This window comes from Electrona antarctica, assembly GCF_951216825.1.
Source record: "Electrona antarctica genome assembly, chromosome: 14".
NCBI classification, from domain to species: domain Eukaryota; kingdom Metazoa; phylum Chordata; class Actinopteri; order Myctophiformes; family Myctophidae; genus Electrona; species Electrona antarctica.
In genome coordinates, this window is record NC_136795.1 from 25065233 (window position 1) to 25078621 (window position 13389).

General features: G+C 45.0%; 1 protein-coding gene across 2 annotated transcripts in view; it reads right to left on the reverse strand.

The window, feature by feature from the left end:
- rhbdf1a (rhomboid 5 homolog 1a) overlaps positions 1–13389 on the reverse strand; it is a 68239-nt gene that overhangs the window by 19625 nt on the left and 35225 nt on the right. The window contains exons 2-4 of one of the 2 annotated variants that reach the window (XM_079520993.1): positions 2112–2256; positions 1361–1503; positions 210–317 (exon numbers count right to left, since the gene is read on the reverse strand). In XM_079520993.1, coding sequence (XP_079377119.1) covers positions 210–317; positions 1361–1503; positions 2112–2228 — 368 coding nt within the window. In that variant the 5' untranslated portion in view covers positions 2229–2256. The remainder of the gene's footprint in view (positions 1–209; positions 318–1360; positions 1504–2111; positions 2257–13389) is intronic. The other variant, XM_079520994.1, reaches the window with a different exon arrangement.

Below are 13389 nucleotides of genomic sequence, written 5' to 3' on the forward strand. Positions count from 1 at the left end.
CGTTTCTTTTTTTGTTGTTTTTGTATGTTCCCCTATAATGACATACCTTATCTACAGTGGCATCCATCATATTATCACAATATCACATTACAAGATGCGCCCCATTTTTCCTCAATAATGATCCTGCCCCAGGGCCCCTGACCTTGAGCCTGACCTTGACGCTAACCCCTGCCCAGTCTTGTGAGGGGAGGGACCTCCTCCCGTGGTACCTGAGCAGCGTTCTGGAGAGCGAATGGTACTTCCTGGCGCTGCGGCGAGCGGCCCGCTGGCCCTTAATGGGTACCGTGTTAATCCGCTCAAAGTGCACCCTCCTGCTGCTGTGGTCGGGCGGACGGAGGCGAGCAGGAGAGAGTCGCCCCCCGTAGGAGAGAGGAGAGGATGGAAGGAAAGGGAAGGAAGGAAAGGAAGGACAGAAAAAAGACAAGGACAGGCAGTGAGAAGGAAAAAAAGTGCAGCTGGACGACCGTCCGTCGTGCAGAGAAAGAAAAGCAGATCATTGTTAAATCGAGACTTTTTTTATGTTAACCCATTAAGACCTGAGGCCGATTCTACAAATGTCTTCTAAATCAATTATTTCTGAAAACCCTACAGTATGTTGCTATATCAGTCAGTGGTACTCAAACGTTTTCATCTCAAGGACCCCCACAAGTACACAGGTATGTATTTGGCCGCAGATCCCCATCTGAAACTGTTTTGTTTATATATTTATGAGCTTGTATATCTGCTATTTTTGAATAGCCAAATAAATCTAAGATAACACTGATGCTTTCCTGGTCTTAATGGGTTCAATAGAGACCTTTTGATGGTTAAAATTCAAAAGATCACATGAAGTTATGAATTCACCCCATGCAGACACAGTCATCATGCAAAGAGAAACAGCTTAGGAAAGAGTTAAAGGCTCACAGCATCACTGGAGTAATGTTAGAAGATTAGGTTGGACAGTGTTGCACTTCCACTGTCCTCACTTCAACTATAATGAGCAACATGATGCCCCAAAAGGCTTTGGGCAAATCAATATGCAGTGGAACAATCCATGTGGCTCTCCTCCTGTTATCTTCTCTGATGTGTACAACCGCATGCTGATACACTTTCATCACTCAATCAACAAAAACGAAAATAATGGAACCGCAACGGTCCTTTTTTTACACTATGGAGTTAAATTAGAGTAAACACTTTTTTCACATTTTTTACTGTATATTGTTGACTACCGGATCCAAAACAAGATTGCTGTATGCTGTCCGATATACAACAAGACATCTACAGTATGATTCTTCTAGAACACAGACCATGTGGGACGGGTGGTTGTCGGCAGTCCATGCTAAACCAAATGCAGTTGGCGTTTTATCTGAGTGTCTTTTACCTCTTAATGGTCTGTGTGATGGATGACTGGCGCTGCAAAACGGGCCGGCGGTGGTGGTCAAAGAGATCGCGCGGGGGCGACTGGAGATGAGACGTCTCTACTGGCATGCTGATGCTGCGCAGGAAGCCCTGTCTCTTCACCGGCTGGATGGAGAACAACCACGCACACATCACATGCTGTCACAGGGAAGTGAAGACCTAAGGCATTCTCCATGAAGGAGGTCACAGAAACAGATGGAGGAAGCACTCGATGGAGGAAGTCAGAGTAAACAAAACACTAGTCTTGCGAGCCAGACTGTTGCCTCCCACAATTTTCGAATGACAAAATGCTTGTGTCATACAGTTTGGAGCACGGAAGCTCTGAAAATGATCATATGATAAAGCGGATAGGACACCTCCTCCCCACTTCCGTTTCGTCTTTACAGTCGCTCAAATGTATCCAAATACAAATCCTCTAAGCATAATTATATAGCTTGCTGCTCAACAGAAATGGAAAGTAAAAAAAATAAAGCAATGTAAAGATATCTTTAAGATATATTTTCGCTAACAAATTGGTGAACAGATGACAGCGTCCTCTCTCGGATTTCGGGAGGTGTAGTTCCAGACTACAGTATATAGCATACGGAGATTGTGGAACAGTTGTCTGGCTGTATATACACGAGACTAACAAAACACGAACAGAAACAGTGGATCCTACAGTGAACAATGTCCTAATGACACCACCATGTGGGCTCTGAGAGACATGAGGGTACCTGAACGAAGGTGGGAGGCTCGTCGAAGGAGCCGGCGGCCATGGGAATGTCCAGTTTGAGCCATGGAGGTTTTTTCCTCTGCAGGCTGCTGGTGCTCTCCCGCCGTGGTTCAGCCATGCTCCCTGCCCCGCGCCACGCCTGCCAGCTACACACACACACGCACGCACGCACGCACACACGTACGCACGCACACGCACACGCGCACACACACACACACACACACACACACACACACACACACACACACACACACACACACACACACACACACACACACACACACACACACACACACACACACACACACACACAGAATACAAGACACAATGAGGACACTATGATGATGATGATGATGATGATGATGCTAAGAAGACCAAAAGAAAACAGATAAAACATTCCCAAAAAAGCTAAACTTTTCATGAATTCATAACAAAATCCAGTGATTCTTTTTTCAGTAATGTCATGAAGAAATTAAATAAAATTCTAAGAAATTCCATAAATTAGAACAAATATTAGTGAAATAGTGAAAATAGCCGATCTACAAGCTCACAATGTGGCACGAATAGATCGGCTATTTTCACTAGTTTGGGTCCCGGACGAATATCTAACTTCTGTTTTGGGACACGTGCTGAAAAGTTTGGGAACCACCACAGTATATGATACATGATTGTATTTTAATACAGTGCTATTTATGAGTATCACAATGATTCCAACAAATTCTCCCGGCATTCACATGTGCTTAGCCTGGCTAATAAGCCAGACTAATATCACACAACACTGTCGCGGTATATCAGTCTGGGCTGGCTCCACTTGGATTTAATTTCCCGGGGAACATTTTCTCTTTGACGCAATTGGTCAGAGCTACTGTCAGTCAAAGGTCTCAAGCATTGAACGTCACTGTACCAAAGCCCGCCTATATTGCATACCGTGTCCCGATTGGTCCGACCTGTTCTCTGCTGTAGGAAAGAGGCGTGCTACTGAGCCTCGCCAGACCGTAATCCGCTGGTAGGCGTTTTTTTTGCCAACGGCTGATTCGGTCTGGTTTATTAACCAGGCTAACATGTGCTAGCTGCAGCCTCTTTTGCCTCATGAGTATGTTGTTTTGCGCTACAGAGATGTCACACAAGAGGGCACTGAAAGTCTCCTGACTTATCTAATCTAGGATATCTCTAGTATTAGTAACAGTTGCTGAGGGACCACCACTCACCAGAAGGCCAGTTTTCAAAAGAACACAGAAAACATTTAACAACAAAGTGTATACAGTACATGTGCTACAGGAGTCGGGATGTTTATAGCCTCAAATCGAATCCCTAAATGCTAGAGATTAAAGTCCAATCCAATTCCCACTTGCAGTAAAATGTTGTTCTCCTTCCCATGTATGCTTTCCCCATAATTAAGTAAATTTTTATACCAATACCTACTGTACCTTTGTACATTTACTCAAGTTAATTTAGAATTTTTCAGACTTTTTCTAACATTGCGGTATTGAGACTTTTACTTAAGTAAAAAATGTGAGTACTTTTTCCACCACTGGTATGTACTGTAGCTGGTTTGCATGATGTGGTCCAGAAAGTTAGTTGTAGAGAAAGTTAATGATGTGTCCTGGCATCAGTACACTATGAACGGTGCCACCGTGTTTCCTTCATATTGACTCCCCAGAGGAGGATATTGCTACACAATGACACGGTGTCTGTCCTCTGCTGATAATGAAACCTGGCACATAGATAGACCCTGCTATAATTTGGAAATATATTATAAGGCCTTGTGGAGAAAGATGTCTGGGAGCAGGAAGATAGTAAATACAGATACAGCTTGTTGCACGACAATACAGACCTCCTATCTCCATATTTTACCTTTTGTATTTTTTCGTAAAATGAACAGACGACGAAAGTATAACTACGTATGGTTATATTGCTAGGTATGATGAAACGCTGTGGCTCCATCCGTTGTGCAAAATATTTCAAAAACTACAAAACATATATTTCTATTAATTCTTGCTGCCACGGGCATACAAAGTTTGCTGCTGAAAGGTCCAGTCGCGGTTTGCCAGATTAACTCTCTCTCTCTCGCACGCACACGCACACGCACACGCACACACACGCACGCACACACACACACACACACACACACAAAGACCCTGTCACAGACGACTACGGCGTAACAAATGGTTCAGCCGATGAAGGATCGTATTTGCTTGTGTCTGAATAAAGGCCTTAATATTATGGACTGACTCCAGGATGTTATTCATATCGGTCCAATGTTTTTCATCCAGTACGTACATTTGCAACTGGCTGCTCTATAAATACACAGCGTGTACACCGTTGGGAATTGGCCATTTATAGTCCCCATAAACTATTCATAACTCTGGCACTGCATGCTGTCATTTAGTAAACACTGTTGTGACAGTAGGAAAGCTTGGCCTGTGAGCCCTAAACAAACCTGTCACTCTCACTCCGAACTGGAACCAGAGAGTAAGAGGTTAACGTATACGAAACACAGGTCTGCAGCGAGCATGACCGCTCACAATTATTCAACATTTTTCATACATTTACACAAACAAAAATAAAATAGCGGAAATAGCATTTTCAAAACTTTTTGAATGTGGAGTTATTAAATATGTCAGCGATTTCTTTTTTATGTGCAACTTTTGTTTACGAGCCTTAAAAAAACAAACAGAGTTGTTGTCGTGCAAAAACATCAACAATGAAATTGATAATCGCAAGTGTCATGACAGCCCTATAGACGTATAGCATGAGCCAACCCCAGCATGCCTCCATGACCTGACCACCCTGTCCACCGTTGCTAGTTACAGACAGCAGCCCCACCCACCCGCTCAACCACCCTGCCCTTAGCCCTACCCACCCAACCACCTTGGCCTTAGCCCCACCCACCCAACCACCCTGCCCTTAGCCCCACCCACCAACACAACCACTCTGCCCTTAGCCCCACCCACCCACACAACCACCCTGCCCTTAGCCCTACCCACCCAAACACCTTGGCCTTAGCCCCACCCACCCAACCACCCTGCCCTTAGCCCTACCCACCCAACCACCTTGGCCTTAGCCCCACCCACCCAACCGCCCTGCCCTTAGCCCCACCCACCAACACAACCACCCTGCCCTTAGCCCCACCCACCCACCCAACCACCCTGCCCTTAGCCCTACCCACCCAACCACCTTGGCCTTAGCCCCACCCACCCAACCGCCCTGCCCTTAGTCCCACCCACCAACACAACCACCCTGCCCTTAGCCCCACACAACCACCCTGCCCTTAGCCATTGCCAGCCAGCCCCCCTGACACTTGATCTCTGGGTCAGCTGCAGTGGATATTTCTGCTGTCTGTGTGTGTGTGTGTGTGTGTGTGTGTGTGTGTGTGTGTGTGTGTGTGCGTGCGTGCGTGCGTGCGTGCGTGCGTGCGTCGTGTGTTTTTGTTTTGTTAATGTCAGAAGGGTTACATTGGTGTGACAGCTTGTCACATGTCACTTGGGTCAAGAAGACAGCTTGAACGGCACTCCTCGGCACGTCCACCCCAGGGCCCTGGCCTGGCCTGCAGCTACAATTCATAGAATATTTCATGCATGCAATAAAATTCGGGAATATTCATTTGACTCCGAGAGGGTACAGAATTGAATTGACGTGAGGGTGAGGGTACATTTATACACTTTTACTGTGTGCAAGTGTGGCATACATCCAAACTGCAAGGCCAGATTGGAGAGGAAACAGCCTGAAATCTCTTTGTTGATACAATTTAATATGTTATGGAATGGAGAATCCACTGCTGTCCCTAGAGATCCCTATGCGCATCCTCATTACTACAATAACTAGGTCTGCAGCCACGTTCAAACGTGAGGCATGTTTACTTTTCATCCGTTTCTGTCACAGAAGTCAAACTCCCTGATCTACTAAATATCGGCAGCGTTTCAGATTTTGAGCTTGATAATATTGTCCCTGGTTGCAAGGCTGCAAGCAGCATGTGCTATAATAAGATCAAATGCCACGTACCGTACGTACAATTAATTCACAGATGGAGCTCAGATGGAGCTTGGAGTTACCTAACGCACGTGTTTCACAGTGTTATATGTGCAGTTGATTTTACATCGGGATGCTCTATCTGGGTCCATTGTCAGGCTTCTGTGATTACATCGCACATTACTTGAGAGATCACTGTAGAATTGTGAGTGTTAATTTAACGCTAAGTCCAAAAAACGAATCCCTTTATGACATGCACTCAGGATTTTACAGTGATGAAATGCGATCTGTGTGTGTGTGTGTGTGTGTGTGTGTGTGTGTGTGTGTGTGTGCGTGCGTGCGTGCGTGCGTGCGTGCGTGCGTGCGTGCGTGCGTGCGCACATTATTGTGAAATGCAGGAACTGGTGGTGTTCCTCGCATTGTGACACGAGGCATGTCTGATGAGAAGACATTGTGTTATCATGTGAACTTGGCATTTTGTTTGTCACATAGTTTGCCGTGACCTTCTGCAATCTCCACGTGAGAGAGAAAAAGTGAGGGGGCAATGTGTAAGGCTTGGATTTATAGCTAGCCGTGTGCGGGTATCGCATCACAAAAATAAAATAATAAATCTACAAGCTCAAAGCACGTCGCAGAGTGACACATTGTGAGCTTGTAGATCTGCAAGTGTTGGTGCTTAACACCCACGCACAACTAAGTAGGAATGAGGCAGGCACAAGCGAGATGAGCTTTTCCATAAGTGGGGCTCTGCTGTGCAGTGAATAGCATCTTTTCCCTCTATTGTTTCCAGCGTCAAGCCTCGCTGCGCTGGCTTGGAGTGAGACTGAAGTCACAATGGCTTGTAGTGAATATTGGAATAATATAAGCGACTGGCTATTCAGACGGGGTAAAACAGCATGATGTGTCTTATTAGTCAAATGGTGCTCGCAGCACTTTAGATAATGGGATTAAATGCAGCAGCACTGAGCCGAAGAATATGAAATTGTTGCCACTTTGTTAAGTAATTAAACACAGTGTTTGCTTAATTCTGCATAGTTTCAACAACGGTATCAAAACTTACGTTACGTTTTCTAGCATTGGACCAACAAAATGTGTGGACTCTTTTTTTTCTTCATAATATCCTGCATGAGGCAATGTTTGCTTGATTCTGCATACTGTAGTTTCAACTGTATTGAACAGTGAAGTGAAAATTAGTTATTGAGTTTACACACACAACACACACACACACACACACACACACACACACACACACACACACACACACACACACACACACACACACACACACACACACACACACACACACACGAAGCTAGCACAATACTACACAGCGCGTCTGAAAGAAAGAGAGACTCAGAAGCATGCACAGGAAAAGCGAGAGGACGAAAGAGGAAAAAGCAGAACCTCGGCCTAGGCAAGGCAGGAAGCGCTGCTAGTCAGGAATGAGGGATCCGGACTTCTCACTAGCCAGATTAATGAGGTCATGCTTCGTGGCGCCTGCCTGTTCACGTTATAAGCAGCGCTTCTTCCTAAAACCGTCCTCTGTGATTGTTGTCCCCGTCCCGCCTGGCCACGCTGAGATTTTGCCAGAGAAATAAGCAACCGAAAACCAGCCCAAAAGAAGCGACCATCGGCCACATGAACACTTCAAAGTTCAAACCTACACGCGTCGAGCTTTTTGAAAATAGACAATCTACAAGCTCACGCGTGTGAGCTTGTAGATATGCTATTTTCAAAATAACCTTGAGGATATAAACAAGAAATGATCACATAGAGAAATGTGTTAGGTGAAAGAAGCACTGTCTCCGCTGTCCCCCCCCCCCCCCATATTAGTATGATTATTGCGTGTATATGTTTTGTCACAACCTCGCGCCTCGCGGCAGTTGTTTGCGTGCGCTGTCTCCGTTGTGTTGTCCCCCCCCATATTAGTCTCATCATTATTTTAGTAACGTGTATGTTTGTGTCACAACCTTTCAGCCGCTTTTATATCGATACTCTTCCTTCCCCGTCACCTCGTGAGTGTTGAGCATGCTTATCTCTGCTGCCTGTCTGTCTGCACCCTGCGTCGTGGCTGGCAGGGATATTTGACCCTCCCCTTCCCATTGGCCAGAAGGAAGCTTTGCCGTGGGTTGGTGTCCCATTGGCAAGAGGAGCCAATCAGATCAGTCTAACTAGGTGGCGAAAGGTGGCGAGTTGGTGAAATAGTCACTTACATTTCATGGGCGATGTTAGGTCAGGTTTCACCTGACAAAAAGTGCAAAATGTGGAATATTTTTTAACATTTGAACACATAATTTGTGCCAGTACCTGGCAAAATTATACACAATCATTTGTAGGACCTTGACATGAAACAAGAACCACTGTTTTGTTTTAAACAATAATCAAAACGTTTGGAAGCAAGACCAAAATAAGCAACTACACACAACAAAAAAAACGCAATCCGCAGCAAAAAAACAAGTCCAAATTCGCTTATAATAAGCAGACATGGCAACACTGGTCTCCACGCCGACTCGCCTGGAGCGCTGTGCTCAGTGGCCCCACTTGGCCTGGCCCGCTGAGACTGTGTCAGCCACTCTCAGTCTAGCGCCCTGTGTCTACTAGCACTAGCACTAGACCACGTAGGTCTCAAACATTTTCATGTCACGGACCCCCATCTGAAATGAATTTGTGCCAGGGACCCCCATAAGAGGAGATTTGTCAACATTATTCAAATATAGGCCATACTGTACTGGCTGGATTGTACTGTAGATTGCCTATTTTCAACAGCCGAAAGATAACATAGGGCTTTGTGTTTAAACTGTTCCTAACTGACCCCCTGGAACCCCCTCAAAGAGGGGTCCCCAGACCCTACTTTGAGAACCAGAGCTCCAGACAGTACCCAGACGACACTAACCAGCTTCTGTCCATTTTTGTCGTAGCCGACGGTGTGGGTGTTTCCCACACTGCCATTATTGCAGCATGGTTCGGTTTCACCCGGAGATTTTGTGGAATGCTGGGTATGGAATGCCGTGTGTGATGATTACAAATTCAGGTTGGGTCCCCGGGTGGGTGATTTTTGGAATGTACGACACAAGGGAATCGTGAATAATTCATAACTTTCTATTTCTAAAAACAACAACTGAAGCGTAATGTGCTTCCGTCCTGACTCAGCCTCACTATGCTGTCTATGAAATCTTTCCCTTTATTGAAACACGTCGTACATCATTGTTTGTCATGTTGTCAGCTAACTGGGATGTTTTTACAACTTAACCAATTAATCACTTGACACTTAACCACAAACATTTTCTAAATTATTTAAAAAATGACAAGCTCACAGCGTGGACCGTAAATGCTGAGAATATAACTACTTATTTTCGAATGTCTTACAATGAAATACCCCGAAATTGGGTCGGTAGGGTCTAAAGTGGTTAAACAAGGCATTCAGTGAATTGGGACCTAGTAGTCCTATATTTAAACTATGATGAATGTGAAAAAGGAAAGGCAGGCAATGCTCTAATAATCTGCAATTTACAAGTGCACAATGAAACAGCACTGCCCCCATCCTGGCATCCTGGCCCACCCAAGCCTTTTTCTCCCCCCACAAAGGCAGCTGAGTTCAAGGTTTGCCTCAAAGCCTCACCTGTGACAGCTGAGCTTCATTTATACTAAACCAGCGCTATTCTCTGCATGACTGCAGCCCATTTACCAAGTCATTATTATATAGGAAATGATGGCCTGAAGACTTAATTTACCACAAAGAATGTGTGCGGCATGAAATACAATAGATTGAATCTCCCGAGAGACAGGAGAGAGAGAGAGAGGGAGAGAGAGAGAGAGAGAGAGGGAGAGAGAGAGGAGAGAGAAAGAGAGAGAGAGAGAGGGAGAGAGAGAGAGAGAGAGAGAGAGGGAGAGAGAGAGGAGAGAGAAAGAGAGAGAAAGAGAGAGAGAGAGAGAGAGAGAGAGAGATACTCAGTCGACTCAGAGAGAGAGCGAGAGTACTGAGGTTTTAGCGTATCTACCTAAGGCAGTTGGACATCTCCAGCCTTGCACCTGGCAGTGGTGTAAAGTAACTAAGTACACCATTTAACTAAGTAATGTACTTAAGTAAAATGTTTAGGTATTTTTTACTTTAATGGAGTATTTACAATATTCAATACTTGAATATTGGGACATTCTGCATAATGAGTACTGCATACTTTTGGTACTTTAAGTACATTTTGATACTAATAATTTAGTATTTCTGCATTGCAGTATTGATACTTTTACTTAAGCAAAACGTGCGAGTACTTTTATCCACCACTGGCACCTGGTACTGCAAGACCTCGGCCTGTCCTCTATGTTTTGTCTGCCCGTCTGTCTCCCTCTAGCTAATGGATAGAAATGGCCCCCGATGTTAAAAGAGACTCAGAATTAAAAACAAGGCCTGGAGAGGAGAGGAGTGGGCGTTGGGTTGAGTGATTGTGTAGGAAGTGCTAGTTTCTCGCGTGCGCTAGCATGTAAAGATGACGGTATAGGAAACTAATCTTGCGGTGTGCACAGTGCGAGGGATGGGAGGAGTGGGCGCTTTCCCTCTTCAGATCCGTGTCTGGAAGTCACAACAAATCCCCTTTAAGAGCACAGATTAGATTAGTAGTGAGCATGCGGGTCACAAAACAAGCCTGGGACTGTGTATAGTCATTGTGGGGAAACTATTACACTGGCAAACCCTTGCTTGAATTGTTGCCATACCGTACGTGCACTGCACCATTTCAGCACCAAACATTTGACCTCTCCGACCTTAAGATAACACAATCAAGTGGATTAGTTAAATACTTGGTGAGGTTCAAGGATTTGAATATCCACATGGCTATACCCACTTGCAGTTAGAGCACTGTATGCCGCTCTAAGCCATTTATTTTATTTTACTGTGGCACTCGACTGTCTGTGCGAGCAGATAACGAGCGAAGAGAGTGAAAAGAGAGCCTGGATGATGGCCAGATATGGAGTTCAATCAACACACTTTACCTCCAAGGATATCATGTGGTCTTGTGAAGGACTTCCTCCGTCTGAAGGCCAGTTCTTCTCAGACTGACCTTCAGTTGTTTGTACCTCCTCTGCAGGTACTTTATAATTACCGTTGTGCAGGAGGGGATGACTGACATTTTGAATCTCCCTGCTCCCTGTGAGACAGGCAGTGCACTGTCAAAGCCATGACTGTCTGTTTGAGTACACCAACTACCCTCCTCCTGAGAGACACGAGTCCCAGGCCCATGCCAGCTCAGCTGCCATGTTGACTTTGGAGGAGGACAAGAGAGACGCACGCCTCCCAGGCACTTGGCTCGGTTGTTTGTCGGTCCAATGTAGGAGGTTTCGCCCTGAGCTGAGACAAACTGCTCCCACAACCTACTGATCAGCTGAATTACACATTGAAAAACATGCACTGTACCCATCCATAGTTGCTATGACATTTAGCCACCTCTGGTGTCCCTATTTTGGGCATGTCATTATAGGGGGGGGGGGGGGGGGGGGTCAAAATTGCAAATGAGCTTTTAATGTAAATGGGCAAATTTTGCTATTCATCATGATAGAATGAATGAAAGACAAGTGGTTAGCATGCGATGTGAAATTGTCATATTATACACATTGTGCAAGTACTGAAATGTTTGCAGCACAGTGTGCATGAATTATTGAGCTACTGTGTTTTGTACAATTCTTTGGTTGCACCATGGTTTCTTTCATCTATAATAGCCTGAATTTCTCTTTTGCTTCTATATACAGTAGTTTTACCAATCATTGCGTTCTCTATTACCGTGCTTATAGCTGATGTCATGGATAGGAAAGGGATATGGAGTCTAATTGCCTGAGCTTTCCCTCATACAGAGAGACAATACTGTATCTTGAAGGGCTAAAAGGAGCACGAGACAATAGACACGAGGAAGAAAAGGTTTTAAGCCTGATTTAGGATATACTTCAACCGAGTCAGTTTTCAGTTCTTCAATTCTTTTCAGAGAGTGACACGGCCGTACAACAAGGTATAAATGAGCTTTTATGCTGCTGGAGAGGCTTTGTGGGAACATAATGGAAGCAGAGAAGTTGATACTCTGCATACAGAGCACAACAGAGGCCGAGTTCAATCAGCCGGAGCCTGCAGCTCTGGCTCTCTGGGAACAAGAATCAAATAAGACAGAGGGGAGAAACGATAATTAGGTTCCCCTGCTCCCTGCTTCTTAAATCTCATCTATTCTTGGATATAATCTGAAGGCCTAGGCCTTTGGTCGATGCCCCCTCCCGTGCCCTGGATCACTTCATATTAGGAACCCTGCTGGTCGAACTGATGGCAAAAGTAATCAAAATTAATGTCTGCCGCTACGCCTCAACCGGGCTGTTGTTGCACCGCTGTTGCTGTGAGTGGTATACACACACTGCACAGGCTCAAAGACTGTCAGAACCATTTGCGTTTCCCTCCCTGTGGTAGTGGTGTTGCCGCCCGCCCGCTTTGCGGTGAGAGCGTGTGTGTGACTGTGATGATGACTCATTCTTTGTGTGAAACTACTTCTGGGACACTATACAGTAGGTCCGCCCACGCAAAATGCTCCCTGCTCACTGAACTCTGTGAGGGTACAAATGTAACCAAAATGGTTACATTTTGTCAGTGGTGGAAAGTAACTAAGTAGATTTACTTAAGTACTGTGGCCAGACAGTGGCCTTGTGATTAGAGTGTCCGCCCTGAAACTGGGAGGTCGGGGGTTGGATTGGGGGTCAAATCAACTAATGATTCCCGAGCGCGGCTCACGCTGCGGCTCACGCTGCGGCTCACCGCTCCAAGAGATGGGTAAAATGCAGAGAACAAATTTCACTGTGGTAACGTGTGTGACTAATCGTACGACTTTGACTTTGATTTTACTTAAGTACAATTTTGAGGTATTGTTGAGGGGGTGCTAGCCCCTCCTATGTCCAGCTTTGAGGGAAACACAAACATTGTGTTAACACAAACATTGAATGCCATTGTCAATGAATTGCCAGCTTTGAGTGTTTATGTAATACAAACATTGAAGACGAAGGTGAGAACGCAAATTGTGATTGGCCGGAATGAGATGATGTATGATGATGTATGATGATAAGAGCGACCCTCACTTCACACGCATGTGATTTCTTTACTTTTACTTTTATTACTTGAGTATTTCCAATATCCAGTACTTTTAGAGGAGGACTACAAATATTGTACTTCTACTCCACTACAATTCTTTTTAAATAAAACTTTACAGGTTACTTTGTAGATTTTGATTAATATTAAAGATATATTCATTACCCACTTCAGCAGATCGGCTATTTTCCAATGATTTTTACACATT